The sequence below is a fragment of the Schistocerca americana genome, chromosome 1, assembly GCF_021461395.2.
Source record: "Schistocerca americana isolate TAMUIC-IGC-003095 chromosome 1, iqSchAmer2.1, whole genome shotgun sequence".
NCBI lineage: Eukaryota > Metazoa > Arthropoda > Insecta > Orthoptera > Acrididae > Schistocerca > Schistocerca americana.
Window position 1 is genome coordinate 149755380 of NC_060119.1, and position 24661 is coordinate 149780040.

Genomic DNA, 24661 nt, shown 5'->3' on the forward strand with positions numbered 1-24661 from the left:
GAAACGACTAGATTACATTAATTTCAGAACGTGAACAACAAGTACCCCCTACTAAGCTGATGTTGCGAGGGTTAAAACTGGTTCGATCCATGTATAAGGTAATACTTCCGTGATAAGAAACACCTGAGGCAATTGTGTGAGGTGCATTCAAAGTCATCCCTCTCCCTGCCCCCTACCAGAGAGGATACTTTCCTCTTCTCACCTCCCATCCCTCTCCATCCCTTCAAGGTCGGTAACGGTCCAGCTCCTACTCCTCCCCCTTTCTCACTTACCCCTCTTCATTTTCTTACTAGAGCAACCGTCTTGGCCACATCACTCAAAGCCTATTCACTGTGGTGAGAGGACCATCGACAGCAGCAGAGTCATATGACATCAAAAATTGTGGCATATATTACCATAATTTGGGAGGTAAGGCACACTGACATTACAGTGTGGACCTGAGTTACACTGAAGCGCCAAAGAAATTGGTATAAGCATGCGTATTCAAATATGTAAACAGGCAGGGCACGGCGGTGCGGTCGGCAGCGCCTACATAAGACAACAAATGCTTTTCGCTGTTGTTAAATCAGTTACTGCTGCTATAATGACAGGTTTTTTTTGTGGTCATCAGTCTTCTGACTGGTTTGATGCGGCCCGCCACGAATTCCTCTCCTATGCTAACCTCTTCATCTCAGAGTAGCACTTGCAACCTACGTCCTCAATTATTTGCTGGATGTATTGCAATCTCTGGCTTCCTCTACAGTTTTTGCCCTCTACAGCTTCCTCTAGTACCATGGAAGTCATTCCTTCGTGTCTTAACAGATGTTGTATCATCCTGTCCCTTCTCCTGATCAGTGTTTTCCACATGCTCCTTATCTCTCCGACTCTGCGCAGAACCTCCTCCTTCCTTACCTTATAAATCCTTCTAACTTTCAACATTAGTCTGTAGCACCACATCTCAAATGCTTCGATTCTCTTCTTTTCTGGTTTTTCCACAGTCTACGTTTCACTACCACACAATGCTGTGCTCCAGACGTACATGCTCAGAAATTTCTTCCTCAAATTAAGGACAATATTAGATATTAGTAGATTTCTATTGACCAGGAATGTTAGTCTGCTTTTGATGTCCTCCTTCCTCCGTCCGACATAAGTTATTTTACCACCTAGGTAGCAGAATTCCATCATTTCATCTACTTCGTGACCATAAATCATGATGTTAAGTTTCTCGTTGTTCTCATTTCTACTACTTCTCATTACCTTCGTGTTTCTTCGATTTACTCTCAGTACATACTCTGTACTCATTAGACTTTTGATTCCGCTCAGCACATAATGTTATTCTTCTTCACTTTCACTCAAGATAGCAATGACTTATCAGCGAATCGTATCATTGATATCCTTTCACCTTGAATTTTACTTCCACTCCTGAACCTTTCTTTTATTTCCATCATTGCTTCCTCGATGTACAGATTGAACAGTAGGGGCGAAATGTCACATTCTTGTCTTGCCCTCTTTAATACGAGCACTTCGTTGTTGGTCGTTCACTCTTATTACTCCCTCTTGACTGTTGTACGTATTCTATACAGGGTGTTACAAAAAGGTACGGCCAAACTTTCAGGAAACATTCCTCACACACAAATAAAGAAAAGATGTTATGTCGACATGTGTCCGGAAACGCTAAATTTCCATGTTAGAGCTCATTTTAGTTTCGTCAGTATGTTCTTCCACCTACGCTCAATGGAGCACGTTATCATGATTTCATAGGATACTCTACCTGTGCTGCTAGAACATGTGCCTTTACAAGTACGACACAACATGTGGTTTATGCATGACGTAGCTCCTGCACATTTCAGTCGAAGTGTTCGTACGATTCTCAACAACAGATTCGGTGACCGATGGATTGGTGGAGGCGGACCAATTCCAGGGCCTCCACGCTCTCCTGACCTCAACCCTCTTGACTTTCATTTATGGGGGTATTTGAAAGCTCTTGCCTACGCAACCCCGGTAACAAATATAGAGACTCTTCGTGCTCGTATTGTGGACGGCTGTGATACAATACGCCATTCTCCAGGGCTCCATCAGCGCATCAGGGATCCATGCGACGGAGGGTGGATGCATGTATCCTCGCTAACGGAGGACATTTTGAACATTTCCTGTAACAAAGTGTTTGAAGTCACGCTGGTACGTTCTGTTGCTGTGTGTTTCCATTCCATGATTAATGTGATTTGAAGAGAAGTAATAAAATGAGCTCTAACATGGAAAGTAAGCGTTACCGGACACATGTCCACATAACATAATTTCTTTCTTTGTGTGTGAGGAATGATTCCTGAAAGTTTGGCCGTACATTTTTGTAACACCCTGTATAACCTATAGCTTAACCCAAATTTTTCCAGAATTTCGAACATCTTGCAGCATTTTACATTGTCGAACGCTTTTTCCAGGCCGACAAATCCTATGAACGTGTCTTGATTTATCTTTAGTCTTGTATCCATTATTAACCGCAACGTCAGAATGGCCTCTCTGTGCCTTTACCTTTCCTAAAGCCAAACTGATCGTCATCTAGCGCATCCTCAATTTTCTTTTGCATTCTCCTGTATATTATTCTTGTAAGAAATTTGGATGCATGAGCTGTTAAGCTGATTGTGCGATAATTTTCGCACTTGTCAGCTCTTGCAGTCTTCGGAATTTGATGGATGATGCTTTTCCAAAAGTCATATGGTATGTCGCCAGACTCATACATTCTACACATCAATGTGAGTAGTCGTTTCTTTTGCCACTTCCCCCAATGATTTTAGAAATTCTGATGGAATGTTATCTATCCCTTCTGTCTTCTTTGATCTTAAGTCCTCCAAAGCTCTTTTAAATTCTGACTCTAATACTGGATGCGCTATCTCTTCTAAATCGACTCCTGTTTCACATCAGACAAACGTTCCCCCTCATAGACGCTTTCAACGTATTCTTTCAACCTATCCGTTCTCTCATCTGCAGTTAACAGTGGAATGCCCGCTGCACTCTTAATGTTATCACCCTTGCTTTTAATGTCACCGAAGGTTGTTTTGACTTTCCTGTATACTGGGTCTGTCCTTCAGACAGTCATTTCTTTTTCGATGTCTTCACAATTTTCCTCCAGCTATTTCCTCTCAGCTTCCCTGCACTTCTTATTTATTTCATTCCTCAGCGACTTGTTTTTCTCTGTTCCTGAGTTTCCTAGAAATTTTTTGTATTTCCTCCTTTCATCGATCATTTCTTCTGTTACCAATGGTTTTTTCGCAGTTACCTTCTTTGTACCTATCTTTTCCTTCCCAACTTCTGTGATGGTCCTTTTAAAAATGTCCATTCCAATTCAACCGTACTGCCTAATGAGCTATTCCTTATTGCTGTACCTATAGCCTTAGAGGACTTTAACCTATTTCGTCACTGCTTAGTACTTCCGTATCCCACTTCTTTGCATATTGATTCTTCCTGACTAATGTCTTAATCTTCGGCCTACTCTTCGTCACTACTATATTGGAATCTGAGTCTATATCTGCTGGTGGGTACACCTTACAATCCAGAATCTGATTTCGGAATCTTTGTTTGGCCCTGATGTAATCTGACTGAAACCTTTCCTTATCTCCTGGCCTTTTCCTACTTTCTTCTCTTGTGGTTCTTGAACAGAGTATTCCCTATTACTAGCTGAAACTTGTTACAGGACTCAGTTAGTGTTTCTCCTCTCTCATTCCTTGTCCGAAGCCCTTATTCTCCTGTAACCTTTCCTTCTACTCATTCCCCTACAACTGCATTCCAGTCCCTCACGACTATTAGATTTTCATCCCCCTTTACATACTGCATTACCCTTTCAATATCCTCATACACTTTCTCTATCTCTTCATCTTCAGCTTGCGATGTTGGTACGTATACTGAATTTTCGTTGTCGGTGTTGATTTGCTGTCGATTCGGATAAGAACAACCTTGTCACTTAACTTTCCACAGTAACACACTTTCTGCCCGACCTTCCTATTCATAACGAACTCTACTTCCGTTACACCATTTTCCGCTGCTGTTGATATTACCCTATTCTCGTCTGACCAGAAATCTTTATCTTCTTTCCATTTCATTTCACTGACTGCTACTATATCTAGATTGAGTCTTTTCATTTCTCTTTTCAGATTTTCTAGTTTCCCTATCACATTCAAGTTTCTGACATTCCACGCCCCGGCTCGTAGAACGTTATCCATTCGTTGATTATTCCATCTTTAGAAAAACTCTATTACCACCTCTGGAAGCAGTTCTCCAGGAAGTTTTACCGTAAGTGACCGTGTAAACCCCAAAATCAAAAGACGTTCTTCAAAATATAAAAGCGAACAACACCTGCTTCCAAATGACTTCCTTCGGTGTCACGTCGATCAACACAAAAAGAGATGAAATCCATTGATTTTCCGTTCAAGGACAAATATGTCACAACATGTGATCATTACTTCCACTACCTAACAAAGACTACAGATTTCTGTACGTATATTTCATCAGAAATGAAGAAACAGAAACTGATCAACGATGCGCAAATATCAGTGGGCTGAGACGAAAATTAGTCCAAGACGTACAGATGCTGTTACACAAATACAATCAACTGCTACACATACTCAAAGGAGCATTAGGCCGAGTGATTTCTGATGACTATAAAGTTATTATTCGAGCCGACAAAAGACCTCCTGGAGAACTCGAACTATTTAATGAACCTCAGATAGACGAAATTGTTGACAATGAAAAGACAAACCATGACATAACTGCACAACGAAAAGGAGTAAGACTATAACGCATGCAGAGACACGCCGTTCGTATGATGCCCCCCAACATCCATTAATGCACGGAGAGGACGGATATCATTTTAATGTGAAACAAATCCAAACTGAAACAGGCGTAGAACGAACGAAGGAGTCACTTCCAAAGAGTTTTATGCTTACCGTTTAATGGTCAGAGACAACGAAACCTGCAATCACATTCTCAACACTCTCCGTTTATTCCAACAGTTCTTGGTAGACATGTATGCAAAACTAGAAGCGGAATGGATATTTACATAAGACTGAGTCAGAACAAACAACTCACGGAAGAATACATCCACCTTCAAGGCTCAGTCATAAATGACGGAAACATTAGCGACACTGGAACAAAAGTAATCTTACCCTCATCATACACATGCGGCCCGAGACACATGCACGAATACACTCGAGATGCAATGACCTACATAAGAAAATATAGACGACCTGACCTCTAACATTTTAACATTCACATACAACTCGCCGTGGCCAGAAATCAAAGAACAACTAAGACACAGACAGAAGTTTCCGACAAAAGCAAGTGAGATTTATTGAACCCATCACAAAATACCACATATTTGGAACCGTCAGATGCTGGATGTACACAGTCGGATGGCAAGAACGAGGACTGGATTACTCACACAATTTAATATGACCACGTGACGGAATTCATCCCTCGGATGTCAACAAAGTCATCCTATCAGAATTTACCAGTACACAAGAAGATCCGGAACTCTGCGAAATAATAGTGAAAAACATGATTCACTGACCATGCGGGACATTAAACACCAATTCGCCATCTGGACGACACCCAAACTGGAGTTGATGGTTATCCCAAATACAGAAGACGATCACCCGAAAACGGTGGCTTCACAGCTAAAATACAAATATGTGGCAGCGACGAACTGGAAATAGATAGTCAGTGGGTAGTACCATATAACATACTACTTACCAAAATGTTGCAAGCACATATATACGTAGAATACTGCAGTTCAGCGAAGTCATCAAATATGTCTGTAAGTATGTGAGCAAAGGCAGTAACATGGCACTATTTCAAATAGCCGAAGACAGCGAACAACAAAACAGAAACAATGAGTTTCTCAGGTACCAAACAGGAAAGGACATCAACAGTAACGATGCAAGTGGCGGATTTTCGATTTTCTCATACATGAGGGCGAAGCAACTGTGAAGCATCTAGCAGTACATTTGGAGAAGGGACAGAGAGTTTTCTTCACAAGTGACACCACCAAGAAAACTGCAAGCAAGCACCCTCAGAACACAACATTATCAGCTTTTTACCAACTGTTCCAAACAGATCTATTCGCGAAAACATTACTATATGCCGGCGTCGCTACCTATTACACGTGGAACACAACAAGAAATATCCTTCAAAGAAGAAAACAAGGAATTACAGTAGAAAGTCAACCAGAAATCATGAAAATTGGCGTAATACGCCGAGTAAACGCTGTAAATCCGAACATCTACATCTACATCTACATCTATACTCCGCGAGCCACCTTACGGTGTGTGGCGGAGGGTACTTATTGTACCACTATCTGATCCCCCTTCCCTGTTCCATTCACGAATTGTGCGTGGGAAGAACGACTCCTTGTAAGTCTCCGTATTTGCTCTAATTTCTCGGATCTTTTCGTTGTGATCATTACGCGAGATATATGTGGGCGGTAGTAATATGTTGCCCATCTCTTCCCGGAATGTGCTCTCTCGTAATTTCGATGATAAACCTCTCCGTATTGCGTAACGCCTTTCTTGAAGTGTCCGCCACTGGAGCTTGTTCAGCATCTCCGTAACGCTCTCGCGCTGACTAAATGTCCCCATGACGAATCGCGCTGCTTTTCGCTGGATCATGTCTATCTCTTCTATTAATCCAACCTGGTAAGGGTCCCATACTGATGAGCAATACTCAAGAATCGGACGAACAAGCGTTTTGTAAGCTACTTCTTTCGTCGATGAGTCACATTTTCTTAGAATTCTTCCTATGAATCTCAACCTGGCGCCTGCTTTTCCCACTATTTTTTTTATGTGATCATTCCAGTTCAGATCGCTCCGGATAGTAACTCCTAAGTATTTTACGGTCGTTACCGCTTCCAGTGATTTACCACCTATGGCATAATCGTACTGGAATGGATTTCTGCCCCTATGTATGTGCATTATATTACATTTATCTACGTTTAGGGAAAGCTGCCAGCTGTCGCACCATGCATTAATCCTCTGCAGGTCCTCCTGGAGTACGTACGAGTCTTCTGATGTTGCTACTTTCTTATAGACAACCGTGTCATCTGCAAATAGCCTCACGGAGCTACCGATGTTGTCAACTAAGTCATTTATGTATATTGTAAACAATAAAGGTCCTATCACGCTTCCCTGCGGTACTCCCGAAATTACCTCTACATCTGCAGATTTTGAACCGTTAAGAATGACATGTTGTGTTCTTTCTTCTAGGAAATCCTGAATCCAATCACAAACCTGGTCCGATATTCCGTAAGCTCGTATTTTTTTCACTAAACGTAAGTGCGGAACCGTATCAAATGCCTTCCTGAAGTCCAGGAATACGGCATCAATCTGCTCGCCAGTGTCTACGGCACTGTGAATTTCTTGGGCAAATAGGGCGAGCTGAGTTTCACATGATCTCTGTTTGCGGAATCCATGTTGGTTATGATGAAGGAGATTTGTATTATCTAAGAACGTCATAATACGAGAACACAAAACATGTTCCATTATTCTACAACAGATTGACGTAAGCGAAATAGGCCTATAATTATTCACATCTGATTTATGACCCTTCTTGAAAATGGGAACGACCTGCGCTTTCTTCCAGTCGCTAGGTACTTTACGTTCTTCCAGCGATCTACGATAAATTGCTGATAGAAAGGGGGCAAGTTCTTTAGCGTAATCACTGTAGAATCTTTCTATCTCTGGATGTTTCTACACGAAAAAGGGGACCAACAAGTTTCATAGATTTCAACACTGTGGACGGTTACCTATGACAGGCGTACAGAGAAGGGTGCCAACGTTTAGGACTGCTGGAAAACGAAAACTACTGAAAATTGACACTACAAGAAGCCTAACTCACAGCGTCAGCTGAACAAATGAGAGACTTACTTGACATAAATTAACAACGGTTAACCCATCGAATCCAACACAGCTATTGGACTCCTTTAAAGTGAGTATGAATGATTACATACTGTATCATATCCGATAAGTTCATCACGAACTGACCATCGAATTCAGCGCCAACATCTTCAGTGAGGCACTCATTCGGCTAGAAGATAAATGTTTCGCAATAAACAGTCAGACCTTAGTACGACTTGGAATGCAAGCACAACGAAAAGATGCTAACAGTATGCTAAACTTCGAAATTACAAAGGAAAAAAGCTACAACATCAACGAACTACTTTAATCCATCGCTCAGGACAAACCATTCCTTAGATACAACCAAATGCAAATTTACAACATTATCATGGACCGGATCGACAACAACACTGACGGAATGATTTACTTGGATACAACAGGCGGCACTACAGAAACGTTTCTAACAAATCTAATGCTGGCGGAAATACGTGCTAAACAACACATCGCTCCTGCACTGGCATCAACCGGCATTGCAGCCATACATATGAAAGGAGGTTCAAATGGTTCAAATGGCTCTGAGCACTATGGGACTTAACTGCTGAGGTCATCAGTCCCCTAGAACTTAGAACTACTTAAACCTAACTAACCTAAGGACATCACACACATCCATGCCCGAGGCAGGATTCGAACCTGCGACCGTAGCGGTCACGCGGTTCCAAACTGACGCGCTTAGAACCGCACGGCCACACCGGCCGGCTATGAAAGGAGGACGAACTGCCCATTCCATACTACAACTACTGCTGACTGTAGAGGAAGAGCAATTAGCTGTGTGTAAAATTTCAAGAGCATCAGGACGGACTGAACTTGTAAAGAAAGCTAAAATTATCTTCTGGGACAAATGCACGATGGCATGAAAAATTACTCGAAGCCATGGACACAACATTAAAAGATTTACGGGGAAACCGAAGTGATAGGAGGAGCTATACTCACACTATCAGGAGATTTCTGACAAACACTTCCAGTTATCCCCAGTTCAACACCAGCAGACGATATTAATGCATGCTTTTAAAAAAAATCACACCTCTGGCCACATATACGAGTACAAATAATGCAACTAACAAAAAATGTGAGCGTTGAACTACCTAAAGACGAAACAACAGCTTGCTGTAATAACTTCCAAAGTCATTGTTTATTTGATTTTATGAATAGCACATGTCAATATCAGCAAATAACTACATGTTATTTTTGCAATAGAGAAATAGATACATTCTTACTGTCGCCAGTGTGTATTACAAGAGCTGAACAAAGTGACTCTCTGCCCTAACACAAACTCTTTGGCATAATTTAATCCTTGGTTACTCTGCAAGAGAGACGTTCAGTAGCTCGGTACGGGCTTTTGTTGAAGTTTCGAGAACATACCTTCACCGAGGAGTCAAGCAGTACATTGCTCACTCCTACGTATATCTCGCGAAGAGACCATGAGGATAAAATCAGAGCCGGCCGCGGTGGTCTCGCGGTTAAGGCGCTCAGTCCGGAACCGCGCGACTGCTACGGTCGCAGGTTCGAATCCTGCCTCGGGCATGGATGTGTGTGATGTCCTTAGGTTAGTTAGGTTTAAGTAGTTCTAAGTTCTAGGGGACTGATGACCACAGAAGTTAAGTCCCATAGTGCTCAGAGCCATTTGAACCATTTGATAAAATCAGAGAGATTAGAGCACACACAGAGGCATGCCGAAAATCTTTCTTTCCACGAACAATACGAGACTGATACAGAAGTGAGAACCGACAGAGGTACTCAAGGTACCCTCCGCCCCAACCCGTCAGGTGGATTGCGGAGTATGAATGTAGATGTAGATGTAGATATGTTTTGTAAAGCATGTGGAACGTGTTACCTATAACTAAGTGTGTGAAGTGCAGTGAAATTAACGTCCCTGGAAAACATTCATTATATTTCCCAGAATATTGTGTGCACCAGCAACCAAAGAACGGACACTAATAACTGTAAGTAAAGTAACAAAATCGATCTCATTATGTGAATAATTCTCTCCACACTCGGTGCCTACATCTTCCGTTTATACAACTTGCCACAGCTACACGACTCCCACACTGCTGCAGACAGTCAAAGAATATACACCATCAGATGGTGAATCACTAGGCGGTTTGAATCCGGTAACGGGACAATAGAAACTGAAGAACAAAGCACAAGGCGAGTAGCTGCAGTAATTTGAAGAAACCATGATATTACTATACATGAACATCAAAGCGCTTCTGGTATTCCACCTCCATACCCTCCGAAGATTGTGTGTAACGACATGGACCATCCACTCAATATGTGTGGCAAATGAGGGACTGATAAACAGTGACACATCCATACACCAAACAAAAGAAATAGCGCAGATATGGTTACATGTGGGACTACACCTTGCGTCAGGCTATGGTTGTGGTAAAATGTTTGTAAATTTATCAGTGCCGTATCTGTAGATTATTGCTACACCATTATTTACATACTTGAAATTAGACAGACACAGCGTTTTATCCATTGTGAGAGCAGTAAATACAGACTGCTCTCTCCTCTCCTCGGAACTTCGACTGGTGGCATCCTGCCTGTTTTATCACACACCTGCCTCCGGCGGTTAGCATCTGATATTTGATCACAGGTGCTGCCAGCACGTGCATATTCTGCTTCTTCTCCAGTTGTTCTCTACTTTTCAACGGTCATGTAACTACTACTTCTCCCTTGACTGTTGCCTGTGTGATGTATGTGCAGTTGGGCGTGTCACCACTGTAGTTCTTCTTGCTATGGTGAGGCGGTTACCAGTGTGCAACGACTAGTGCAAACAGAGTGGCCTCCGCCAGCTACCAGTTACGTCACACCAGCGACGATTACAAATAATTTCTTTTTTCTCTATCCTAATCCTGGCAACGGCCTTTCCGCAGTGGGTACACCGGTTCCCGTGAGATCACCAAAGTTAAGGACTGTCGGGCGTGGTCGGCACTTGGATGGGTGACCATCCAGGCCGCCATGCACTGTTGCCATTTTTCGGGGTGCGCTCAGCCTCGTGATGCCAATTGAGGAGCTCTCGACCGAATAGTGGCGGCTTCGTTCAAGAATACCATCGTAACGACCGGGAGAGCAATGTGCTGACCCCACGCCCCTCCTATAAGCCTATCCGCATCCTCAACCGAGGATGACACGGCGGTCGGATGGTCCCGGTAGGCCACTCGTGGCCTGAAGACGGAGTGCTTCTTTTTTCTATCCTAATCCCATGCTATGACTGTAGCGGTTATTGCTTACAGCGAGAATTGAGAAGTGTGTTGTGGGTACACACATTCGGATTTTTTCATAGTTATTTACGTGTAGACAGCTCTAAGGAATATTTATAGTGTTCTCACATGTAAATAATACAGACATAATGTAGACTTTGTAGTTAGCAAGTACGTATTGGTCATTAAATAAAGCACTGAGCACTGTGCAGTTTGTGAACATTTAAGTGTCTCGGATTTATGGATGTGTTTTGGAATACTGGGTAGTGGTCATGCTATCTAATACTTAGGGGAAACGCAATGACATCATTAAATTACAGTAACTCTATCGATAGGATAACGCACTCATCTTAACATACACTATGACTTCCCACAGACAGTAAAAATTTAGGGGTGGAACAGATTTGGCATGTAGAAAGAGTTAATTTATTCAAATACGGTATTCTGGTGGTTAATTGTACTTAAGTGTCTTGCAATCCCGCTTTACTCTGCCGGAGGGTGCCGTCTCATAACAGCTTATCAGGGCACTTTATGGTGATTCTTAATTATGCTGATGAGACCTCAAATATCACAACCCACATAACTGCTCCACTAATAAAAGGGAAAAGGGGATCTTCATTGTTTTGATCCAGAGAGAAAGAGGCAGGGGAGGATTCTCAGAGGCAGCAGGGATCTGGCAGGGGGTTTCAGGCTGTGGCAGTCCCTCCTCAGCCAGCCTAGATACCAGTAAATACAGTACTGGCCATAAAAATTGCTACACCAAGAAGAAATGAAGATGATAAACGGGTATTCATTGGACAAATATATTATATTAGAACTGACATGTGATCACATTTTCACGCAAGTTGGGTGCATAGATCTTGAGAAATCAGTACCCAGAACAACCACCTCTGGCCGTAATAACAGCCTTGGTACGCCTGGGCAATGAGTCAATCAGAGATTGGATGGCGTGTACAGGTACAGCTGCCCCTGCAGCTTCAACACGATACCACAGTTCCTCAAGAGTAGTGACTTGCGTATTGTGAAGAGTCAGTTGCTCGGCCACCATTGACCAGACGTTTTCAATTGGTGAGAGATTTGGAGAATGTGTTGGCCAGGGCAGCAGTCCAACATTTTCTATATGCAGAAAGGCCCGTGCAGGATCTGCAACATACGTTTTGCCATTCGTGCACCCAGGTTCTTCGTTGGGTACACCATCGCAGGCGCTCCTATCTGTAATGCAGCGTCAAGGGTAAGCGCAGCCATGGTCTCCGAGCTGATAGTCCATGCTGCTGCAAACGTCGTCGAACTGTTCGTGCAGATGGTTGTCTTGCAAACGTACCCATCTGCTGACTCAGGGATCGAGACGTGGCTGCATGATCCATTACAGCCATGCGGATAAGATGCCTATCATATCGACTGCTAGCGATACGAGGCCGTTGGGATCCAGCACGGCGTTCCGTATTACCCTCCTGAATCCACCGATTCCATATTGTGCTAACAGTCATTGGATCTCGACCAACGCGAGCAGCAATGTCATGATACCATAAACCGCAATCACGATAGGCTACAATCCGACCTTTATCAATGTCGGAAACGTGATGGTACGCGTTTCTCCTCCTTACACGAGACATCACAACAACGTTTCACTAGGCAACGCCGGTCAATTGCTGTTTGTGTATGAGAAGTCGGTTGGAAACTTTCGTCATAACAGCACGTTGTAGGTGTCGCCACTGGCGCCAACCTTGTGTGAATGCTCTCAAAAGCTAATAATTTGCATATCACAGCATCATCTTACTGTCGGTTAAATTTCGCGTCTGTAGCACGTCATCTTCGTGGTGTATAAATTTTAATGGTAAGTAGTGTAATACAGACATAATGTAGACTTTGTAGTTAGCAAGTATGTATTTGACATTAAATAAAGCACTGCGGAATTTATAAACATTTAAGTGTCTCTGATTTACGTATGCGTTTTGGAAAAACTGGGTAGTGGTAATGCTTTCTAATAATTAGGGGAAACGCAATGATATTATTTACTACAGTAACTCTGCCGAAAGGATAACGCACCCATATTAACACACACTGTGACATCTCATAGACACTAAAAATGTAGGGGGGATACGGTTTTGGCATATAGAAAGAGTTAATTTATTGAAATACGTATAGTATTCTGGTAGTTAATTGGACTTATCTGTCTTCTAATCCACCTTTATTCTGCTTGAGGGTACCGTCTCATAACTGCGTATCAGGGCACATCATAGTGACTTTTTCACTGTGCTGATGAGACCTCAAATATCGCGGCCCATGCAACTGCTCCAGTGATAAAAGGGTTATACTGGTTCAAATGGCTCTGCGCACTATGGGACTTAACTTCTGAGGTCATCAGTCCCCTAGAACTTAGAACTACTTAAAGCTAACTAACCTGAGGACATCACACACACCAATGCCCGAGGCAGGATTCGAATCTGCGACCGTAGCGGTCACGCGGTTCCAGACTGTAGTGCCTAGAACCGGCCGGCAAAAGGAAGGGAATCTTGATTGTTTTGATCCAATGAGAAAGAGGGAGGGGAGTATTCTCAGAGGCTGAAGGGATGTGGCAGGGTGTTTCAGACTGTGGCAGTCTCCCCTCAGGCATCCTAGATACCAGCAAATAATAATGTGGGGACGTGATCATTAATCGGTGTGCTGGCAGAAGGTTCAAGTAGGAGTGCAGTTTCAAATAATGCTCTGCGCAAATTGTTTGAATTTTAATAACCACGAATTAACATGCACCTTAGAATGGAAAGGCGATGTCTAAGAAAATAGAAATATATAACCAAATTGTAAACAATAGTGGGTGGCTGAGTGCTTATACGTTGTTTTTGTCGCTATTATGTGACAGAACTAAATTTTCACTCAGCAGCAGAGTGTGCATTGACATGAAACTTCTAGGCAGACTATAGCTGTGCGTTAGAACGAGACTCGAACTCGGGACCTTTGCCTCTTGGGAGCAAGTGCTCTACCGACTGCACTACCCAATCACAACACGTCCTCACAGATTTACTTCCACCAGTATCCCGTCTCCTACCTTCCAAACTTCACAGAAGTTCATCTGCGAAATTTGCAACACTGGAATTCTTACACTTTAATAATGGAGGGATGTGTTTCTAGTAGCAATAGTTTATTTGATGCACTGTGGTTGTTTCTCAGTCTCGTACTTACAGTGGGTATTTGCTAAAACCATTACCCAAAGTTGTAAATAGTAGTGTAACTTGTATTGCTTATGCCCTTATTTTAACGAACTATGATGTAACACATTAGTAATACAGAGACGTGTTTCCTCATGACAATAGCCTATTTATTACACTGTGGAAGCTTTTCCGTCTCGTTTTTATATCTGGAAAAATCGGATAAAGCTGTAAGTAGTACTGGGAGGCGGAGTACTTGCAGATAATGTCCAAATCTTTGCTGCTAATTGTGTTACTTAAGCTAAAAATCTTGAAGGTGGCCATTTTGGACCACTAATTATGGTAATCTTGGCTACCGTTTCGAAACAGGATACCCCACAGTCACACACAGTTCGCCTAGAGAACTAACATCTTCTGTCAGTTTACAGAATCTGAAATGCAAAACGTGTAATAACTCGCAAGAACCAACTTTAAAAACAATGATTTGTTCTGTAATGAGTATGCTGGAGTCTTGCCCTTACCAGTCTCATTTTTTAAAAAATTCCGTCATTTTGCAGAATATTCCTTCACGTCATAAAATTACAGCAATTCAACCACACTCTGTAGTGTCAAAGTAAATTATGATAATAACCATCACCATTTTTTAAAAAGTGCAGCTCTGTTGCTGGTGATCCTCTCACAACAGTGCACAGAACAAGAATGACATGTCCACACGTTTTCCCCAATAATAAAAAGAGGAGGAGAGGAAAAGTGCTTGATTCCTATTGGTGCAGACAAAATAGGGGATGGTGATGGGGTGACCTTGAATGTACCACATACAACTGTCTCAGGTTTGTGAGTACAGAGGTGGGTCTCCAGGGAAGATGATGACCTTAGATATATATCGGGTAATTGCTTCAGATGTCACCTTATACCTCGGATGCCTTATCACCGGATTTTATCCTATAAGTAACCTTGAAAAGCTCTTAAACTTGTACTGCCCCTCTACAACAGATGTTTATGTCACAGATATTCGAAGATATTCACTATGAAAGAGACTGCCTTTTATTGGTTACTGCATCGTTTTTAATGAACACCCACACCAACCAGAAAGAAAGGGATCCGTATACACAGGCGACACTGCCATTACTGCTCAAGGCAGAAGTGATTGAAAGAAACCTCGCCAGGGCTTCGGATACCTTGTGTAACCACTATGAAGAAAATCACCTGCTATCTAACTCAGGAAAAATGCTAGTACATATATTCCATCTACATAACAGAGAAGCCTGAAGATAATTTGGAATGGGATGGCGGGGGATTAGACTACACCACTGCATCAAATAAAAATACTTGGGAGTCAGCCAAGACCGTCCACTGTGTTTAAAAAACACTGCACAGGTCTGTAAGGAGAAAACAAAAGTGCGAGGAACAATATTATACGTAAACTGACTGGTTCGACATGGAGACTGCTTGAAGTACTTCGGCCATCACAAGTGGGACTCTATTTTGCAGCTGGAGAATATGCAGCACAGGTATGGGAGACTTCTTGTCACTCTGAGCGCGCAGACGTCGGTTTAAATGAGACTGTTGCGATTGCCACAGGATGTTGAGGCCTACAACTGCCCACTATACTTATTTTTCTTTGCGCTCATAGCACTATCAAATATGAGACGCTAAACAGCCAGTGAAATAGAGGAAAAAAAGCAGCGAACCGATCCATGGCACTTAATGTACAGGGTGATTCAAAAAGAATACCACAACTTTAAAAATGTGTATTTAATGAAAGAAACATAATATAACCTTCTGTTGTACATCATTACAAAGAGTATTTAAAAAGTTTTTTTTTCACTCAAAAACAAGTTCAGAGATGTTCAGTATGGTCCCCTCCAGACACTCGAGCAATATCAACCCGATACTCCAACTCGTTCCACACTCTCTGTAGCATATCAGGCGTAACAGTTTGGATAGCTGCTGTTATTTCTCGTTTCAAATCATCAATGGTGGCTGGGAGAGGTGGCCGAAACACCATATCCTTATCATACCCCCATAAGAAAAAATCGCAGGGGGTTAGATCAGGGCTTCTTGGAGGCCAGTGATGAAGTGCCCTGTCACGGGCTGCCTGGCGGCCGATCCATCGCCTCGGGTAGTTGACGTTCAGGTAGTTATGGACAGATAAGTGCCAATGTGGTGGCGCTCCATCCTGCTGAAATATGAATTGTTGTGCTTCTTGTTCGAGCTGAGGGAACAGCCAATTCTCTAACATCTCCAGATACTGTAGTCCAGTTACAGTAGCACCTTCGAAGAAAAAGGGACCAAAAACTTTATTGGCTGAAATGGCACAGAAAACGTTCACCTTAGGCGAGTCACGTTCATACTGAGTTGTTTCCCGCGGATTCTCAGTGCCCCACGCTGAACAACTGTCGTCGATTCACTTCTGCCGTACTCAAGAACACAAAAAGCTTTCTGTTGAGCGGTCGCCATCTCAGCATCAACTGACGCTGACGCCTAGTCAACAGCGCCTCAAGCGAACAAATGTACAACTAAATGAAACTTTATAGCTCCCGTAATTCGCCAACAGATAGTGCTTAGCTCTGCCTTTTGTCGTTGCAGAGTTTTAAATTCCTAAAGTTGTGGTATTCTTTTTGACTCACCCTGTATAATCACCACAGAATTACTATTAGTCTTACGTCAAGCAACAGCTTTATCCAAGGGAAAGAACAGCTAGATCGCCGGCCTGAGATCTACCGTGTATCTTTATGGCTGGACTCTCTGCAAAATACAAACCTTTATTACAAAGAGGAAAGGACAGAAACTACAGTATGGTACATGGCCAGCGAACCGGAAGGTAAAATTAGTAAATATAAATTATTTTCTTCCTTGTATATGGATAGTTCTTTTATTTGCTTCTCCCCTTCAGTCTAAGCCCATAAACGTTTGTAGATAGACAAGTAGTTTGAAACATTTATGAGCAGGAAATATGTAACCAGGAGAAGATTATTGTACTGTCTTTATTTGCGAATAAAGTAATTTTTGTACATGAAATTTTTGGTAAGCAGAGTCGGGATATGTAGTAAATATGAGACAGAACGTCACTGCCGCAAGTCGGTGAAGTCCAGTTATGGGATGTGTAGACGGTAACAGGGGTGAAAGTGTGAAACTGTATTATACCGCAGCCTTCACCCTCACTTTCAGAATATCATCCGCATTTCTTTCGGCTACCTTGCCCGTAAACCTGAAGAACCGACAAAACGATGAATCGATTGCCCTCCAAAAGCAATACAGCACACATCATTTTTATTTAAATGGTAGTTTCTTCAATACCACGTTGGGAAAAAATAATGTGAGCGTTGACAATACGTAAAAACATTTTGGAAACACCAGGTGTCCAGACTCAGGGCCAGCATCAGCATGCATTTTAAGAAAGCAGGTGTTGACAGATTTCTGCTGAAGTAATTCTGGAAGTACTCCCCCGCAGACACACACACACATAAATAACCTGTTCGGTATCTCAAACTGTTTATGAGTTAGTGGCAATAACAACTTTCTGTAGAACGCTGTGCGTATAACATACGCAGTGAGATGGTCTAGAAGTAGGCACTGTGAGTTGATACGTGCGCCGGGACGAAAACAAACCTGTTGATGTGGATGATGAAGCCGTCGTCGACGCCCCTGCTCAGCATGTCCTGCACGGCCTCCCTGGTGCAGATGCTCAGACCCAGCACGTTCACGTCCAGGACACGCTTCCAGTCTTCCGTCTTGCCAGCTGCGAACGTATCAGGGAGTCAGAGAACATGGAATAACAACGAATCAGGAATATTGTTTACATTTGATAACGCAAGAGTTCACGGCTTGACATGGTGTCCAACGCAAACTATAGCTGTAGCGATCAGAAGACGTGAAACAGGAAAGTGCGAATCAAGGACGTGTGAAAATGGTAAATTTTATATTTCTGCCATCGATGGAGGAAGATTTGTCGGTGGCAGACACCTTGGTTCAAATGTTTCAAATGGCTCTGAGCACTATGCGACTTAACTTCTGAGGTCATCAGTCGCTTAGAACTTACAACGAATTAAACCTAACTAACCTAAGGACATCACACACATCCATGCCTGAGGCAGGATTCGAACCTGCGACCGTAGCGGTCGCTCGGTTCCAGACTGTAGCACCTAGAACCGCACAGCCACTCCGGCCGGTGACACCTTGGACATCGTAGGTTTACCAGCTCCTGTCACGTGAACATAAGGTACTCAAGTCGATGGACAAAAATGACGATGTAGCTGGCCGCAGAAGAGTGAAGACAAATTTCATTTATCGAGTTGTTTCAAGCACTCCTTCGCTGGCTATACTACGCCACGGTATTCTCGCTGACACAGCCGTTGGACTCTGCCGCATTCGCCATCGAGCCGTGCCACTGGACTCTGCCAACAGCACCCAACGATAGGTGACAGGCACTGCAACATTTCCTTCCGATATTTGTACCGCTCATAACTTGCTCACGTGGTTATGATGTGTCACTGTTTGCATCTTGGGATATATGCTGGACCTGTGGAAGTTATTGTGACAGTTATTTTTTCTTCGGTTATTTATCTTTTGAACTTAATTCCCTCCCCCCCCCCCTCCCACCAGGATCAAGGATCCTGAGAATTAAGTTGTAAGAATGTTTAATGGCCACTAAATGCTATAACCGTAAAAGAGTTTATTTATTTCCTGTAAGGTACAGCAGTAAAGGATCACTCCAGTGAGAATGAAGACACGAAAAATTCTGCCTAAAGGTATGACACCTTGTGTTATATGATATATGATGAGCGGCAACCCCACTTAGGCATTCTCTCGGACTGAGCTCTCGACTATGTGCCATAAATGTTCAATTGGATTCATGTCGGGCGATTTGGGTGGTCTGTTCATTCGCTCGAACTGCCGAGCATGTTCTTCAAAGCAAGTGCGAACAGTTGTGGCCCAGTGACACGGTGCAATGTCATCCACATAAATTCTATCGTTGTTTGGGAACGTGAAGTCCATAAATGGTTGCACGTCGCCTCCAATTATCCTAACGAAACTATTTCCAGTCAATCATCGGTTCAGTTGAACCAGAGGACCCAGTCCATTCCAGTTAACACTGCCCACACCATTATATAGCCACAACCAAATTGCACAGTGTCTTGTTGACGATTTGGGTCCGTAGCTTCTTCGGCTCTGTGTCACACTTGTGAGGTAACGGGCAAGTTGTGACACCCTAGCAATATTCTAAGTTCGGAGTTGGCGTGGCTGCATGGGCCACTCGGCAAGCCACTCGGCAAACCAGGGCCCGGCAGCAAACACGTGGTGCCGAATGTTAGCCAGACAAGAGGGGTAGTTCGAGCGCATGGTCTAGGCCGAGCACGTGGCTGGGAATTCCTTGGTGACGCTGTGTCGATGAAAGAGACTTGTATGCTGAGAGTGCCAAAGATGGCGGAGTTTTTGGATCCATTATGGCAGACATTCCACAATTCGTATAGAAATTAATAGCAGTCAGAGGAATCATGACACCTTAAAAAGAAACATCTACATTGCCATTATTTGCACGACGATTCTGATGGTGTAATCAGATTTTCAATACCTTTATTGGTTTTAAGTTTAGTATCTGACTGTAAATTATACAAGTAACCCCCAGCAACAAAATTCCAAAATCTAAACCGCTCATCCGATTTCTTCGATCGACGTGTCTTTACAAAGCTATGAGTGTGAACCTAAATTGGTATGAATTACAGGCACGTAACTTGAATAGTACATGAGTTATTGGAGGTCAAAGTGGCCGATTGCTATCGATTGCATCAGGCCTTAAGTACTCTACACTTAGAAGAGAAAACGGTAGCAGCATGATTATATATTTATTCACCTGTGTCTTTGTTCATATCCGATATATGTTATTCAAGAAGAATTTAATAATTCCAATCCCAAAGAAAGCAGATGTTGACGGATGTGAAAATTACCGAACTGTCAGTTTAATAAGTCACGGCTGGAAATTACTCTAACACTAATTCTTTGCAGACGAATGGAAAAACTGGTAGAAGCCAACCTCGGGGAAGATCAGTTTGGATTAATTAGAAATGATGGAACACCTGAGGCAATACTGACCCTACGACTTATCTTAGAAAATAAATTTTAAAAAAGGCAAACACCTAAGTTTCTAGCATTTGTAGACTTAGAGAAAGCTTTTGACAATTTTGACTGGAATACTCTCTTTCAAATTCTGAAGGTAACAGGGGTAAAATACAGGGAGCGAAAGGCTATTTACAATTTGTACAGAAACCAGATGGCAGTTATAAGAGTCGAGGGGCATAAAAGGGAAGCAGTGGTTGGGAAGGGTGTGAGATAGGGTTGTAGCCTATCCTCGATGTTATTCAATCTGTATATTGAGCAAGCAGTAAAGAAAAATTCGGAGTAGGAAGTAAAATCCATGGAGAAGAAATAAAAACTTTGAGGCTCGCCGATGACATTGTAATTCTGTCAGAGACAGCACAGGACCTGGAAGAGCAGCTGAAAGGAATGGACAGTGTCTTGAAAGGAGGATATAAGATGAATATCAACAAAAGCAAAATGAGGGTAATGGAATGTAGTAGAGTTAACTCTGGTGATGCTGAGGGAATTAGATTAGGAAATGAGACACTTAAAGTAGTAAAGGAGTTTTGCTATTTGGGGAGCAAAATAACTGATGATGGTCGAAGTAGAGAGGATATAAAATGTAGACTGGCAATGGCAAGGAAAGCATTTCTGAAGAAGAGAAATTTTTGTTAACATCGAGTATAGATTTAAGTGTCAGGAAGACGCTCCTGAAAGTATTTGTATGGAGTGTAGCCATGTATGGAAGTGAAACATGGACGATAAATAGTCTTGACAAGAAGAGATAGAAGCTTTAGAAATGTGGTGCTACAGAAGAATGCTGAAGATTAGATGGGTAGATCACATAACTAATGTGGAGGTATTGAATAGAATTGGGGAGAAGAGGAGTTTGTGGCACAACTTGACTAGAAGAAATCGGTTGGTAGGACATGTTCTGAGGCATCAAGGGCTCACCAATTTAGTATTGAAGGGTAGTGTGGGGGGTAAAAATCGTAGAGGGAGACCAAGAGGCGAATACACTAATCAGATTCCGAAGGATGTAGGCTGCAATACGTACTGGGAGATGAAGCAGCTTGCACAGGATAGAGTAGCATGGAGAGCTGCATCAAACCAGTCTCAGGACTGAAAACCACAACAAACACAACAACAGCAATGTTATTCATGAAGAACTTGGTTAAATATTTACTGTGTTTTAGAAAGCACAGAGAGATTGGGTTACTGGCCTACGTTTTGTTCTATTCCTTTGATACAAGTTTATTTAATTTGTTTATTTATCTAATAATGTGTGTTAGAGCGTGTTTATGGTCCAGCCCTAGGTATATTTATTTAATTTCAAGTTATTTAAATTTAAATCCAGTAATTCGATTGTGTTTCATTATGTCTGTGTGGGTGCGTTGGCTTGAATGCAGGGTGCGAGCGCTCTAGCGAATCAGAGCGCTCGTGAATGGGGAGACTGGATAGAAGCGGGAGAACTGGGGCAGAGGACACGAGAGGCAGTTCGGAACAGTGCGGCAAGAGCGACGGTCGCACAGGTCACGAAGATGGCGGGACAGTACGGCGCGGCAGACGCAAGGTCGCGGGGGAGACTTGGAAAGTGTGGGGTGGTTTGCACGTGGTCGCGAGAGACAGAAATACTTCGGAGTGCCGACTTGTGAACAAGTGGAATTTCCGAGGTTTCTACAGTGAAGACGTAGTATACGTTTAGAAGTGAATATCGCGAGCTATGTTGTCGTTCATAACTAATTACGTGCAGTAGGAATCTGTCGTTTACCTGTTATTCAACTTATATTTTGTTTAATTGCTGGACCATCGACACCAATAAGTGTTTTCCAGACATATAACGCATTCTCAAAAGTACTTCTACTATAGCACTCATCATTTAAAATCGTTAAGTTAGTACATGCAGATTTTATTTATTTTAATTTATAATCGTCCATGTTACGTTCAAAATTTGCAATTGCCGAGTGGTAGGAACCTTCGACAATTCGGTTCATGTGTCCATTCATATTGTAGACTCTAGACTCAGCAGTATTTGCTTGTAATGCGTCAACTACGTATCCCATCACCTAGACAACGAAACCAGCCAAAACTTATAATATTTCGAGTCGGAGGGTACGTAGTTGAGGGCCACCCTCCATCACATCTTTGTTGAAAGCCCGCCCGGTCGAAGCCTACCATCTACATCTACATCTACATGACTACTCTGCAATTCACATTTAAGTGCTTGGCAGAGGGTTCATCGAACCACAATCATACTCTCTCTACCATTCCACTCCCGAACAGCGCGCGGGAAAAACGTACACCTAAACCTTTCTGTTCGAGCTCTGATTTCTCTTATTTTATTTTGATGATATTCCTACCTACGTAGGTTGGGCTCAACAAAATATTTTCGCATTCGGAAGAGAAAGTTGGTGACTGAAATTTCGTAAATAGATCTCGCCGCGACGAAAAACGTCTTTGCTTTAATGACCTCCATCCCAACTCGCGTATCATATCTTCCACACTCTCTCCCCCATTACGTGTTAATACAAAACGAGCTCCCCTTTTTTGCACCCTTTCGATGTCCTCCGTCAATCCACCAAGTAAGGATCCCACACCGCGCAGCAATATTCTAACAGAGGACGAACGAGTGTAGTGTAAGCTGTCTCTTTAGTGGACTTGTTGCATCTTCTATGTGTCCTGCCAATGAAACGCAACCTTTGGCTCGCCTTCCCCACAATATTATCTATGTGGTCTTTCCAACTGAAGTTGTTCGTAATTTTAACACCCAGGTACTTAGTTGAATTGACAGCCTTGAGAATTGTACTATTTATCGAGTAATCGAATTCCAACGGATTTCTTTTGGATTTCATGTGGATCACCTCACACTTTTCGTTATTTAGCGTCAACTCCCGCTTGCCACACCATACAGCAATCTTTTCTAAATCGCTTTGCGACTGATATTGGTCTTCGGATGACCTAACTAGACGGTAAATTACAGCATCATCTGCGAACAACTTAAGAGAACTGCTCAGATTGTCACCCAGGTCATTTATATAGATCACGAACAGCAGAGGTCCCAGGACGCTTCCCTGGGGAACACCTGATATCACTTCAGTTTTACTCGATGATATGCCGTGTATTACTACGAACTGCGACCTTCCTGACAGGAAATCACGAATCCAGTCGCACAACTGAGACGATACCCCATAGGTATAGTCGCTTGTGAGGAACGGTGTCAAAAGCTTTCCGGAAATCCAGAAATACGGAATCAACCTGAGATCCCCTGTCGATAGCGACCATTACTTCGTGCGAATAAAGAGCTAGCTGCGTTGCACAAGAACGATGTTTTCTGAAACCATGCTAAGTAGGGAGCTATTGTATCAGCGTAATCTGAAAGGAACCTAATTGATATACAATCTGGACCTGAAGACTTGCCCGTATCAAGCGATTTAAGTTGCTTCGCAACCCCTAAGGTATGTACTTCTAAGAAACTTATGCTAGCAGCTGTTCGTGTTTCAAATTCTGGAATATTCAATTCGTCTTCCCTGGTGAAGGAATTTCGGAAAACTGCGTTCAATAACTCCGCTTTAGCGGCACAGTCATCGGTAACAATACCATCGGCACTGCGCAGCGAAGGTATTGACTGCGTCTTGCCGCTTGTGTACCTTATATACGACCAGAATTTCTTCGGATTTTCTACCAAATTTCGAGACAATGTTTAGTTGTGGAACCTATTAAAGGCATCTCGCATTGAAGTCCGTGCCAAATTTCGCGCGTCTGTAAATTTTAGCCAATCTTCGGGATTTCGCATTCTTCTGAACTTCGCATGCTTTTTCCGTTGCCTCTGCAACAGCGTTCGGACCTGTTTTGTGTACCATGGGGGATCAGTTCCATCTCTTACCGGTTTATGAGGTATGAATCTCTCAACTGCTGTTGCTACTATAGCTTTGAATTTGAGCCACATCTCATCTACATTTGCATAGTCAGTTCGGAAGGAATGGAGATTGTCTCTTAGGAAGGCTTCTAGTGACACTTTATCCGATTTTTTAAGTAAAATTATTTTGCGTTTGTTTCTGGTGGATTTGGAAGAAACGGTATTGAGCCTAGCTACAACGACCTTGTGATCACTAATCTCTGTATGAGTCATGATGCTCTCTATTGGCTCTGGATTGTTTGTGGCTAAGAGGTCATCAGCTCTTACGGAGTGGAATCGGCCTCATATGACCAGGCCACGGATTTCCAGTCGTCTAGGATTCAACCAGCATGCTCACGAACCCAGGAGAGGCGGTGCAGGCGATGTCGTGTTGTTACTAAAGGCACTCGTGTCGTTTGT

General features: G+C 42.8%; 1 protein-coding gene across 1 annotated transcript in view; it reads right to left on the reverse strand.

Moving 5' to 3' along the window:
- LOC124625327 (dehydrogenase/reductase SDR family member 11-like) overlaps window positions 1-24661 on the reverse strand; it is a 132039-nt gene that overhangs the window by 47733 nt on the left and 59645 nt on the right. Inside the window, exon 3 of the mRNA XM_047149161.1 lies at window positions 17881-18010. Coding sequence (XP_047005117.1) covers window positions 17881-18010 — 130 coding nt within the window. The remainder of the gene's footprint in view (window positions 1-17880; window positions 18011-24661) is intronic.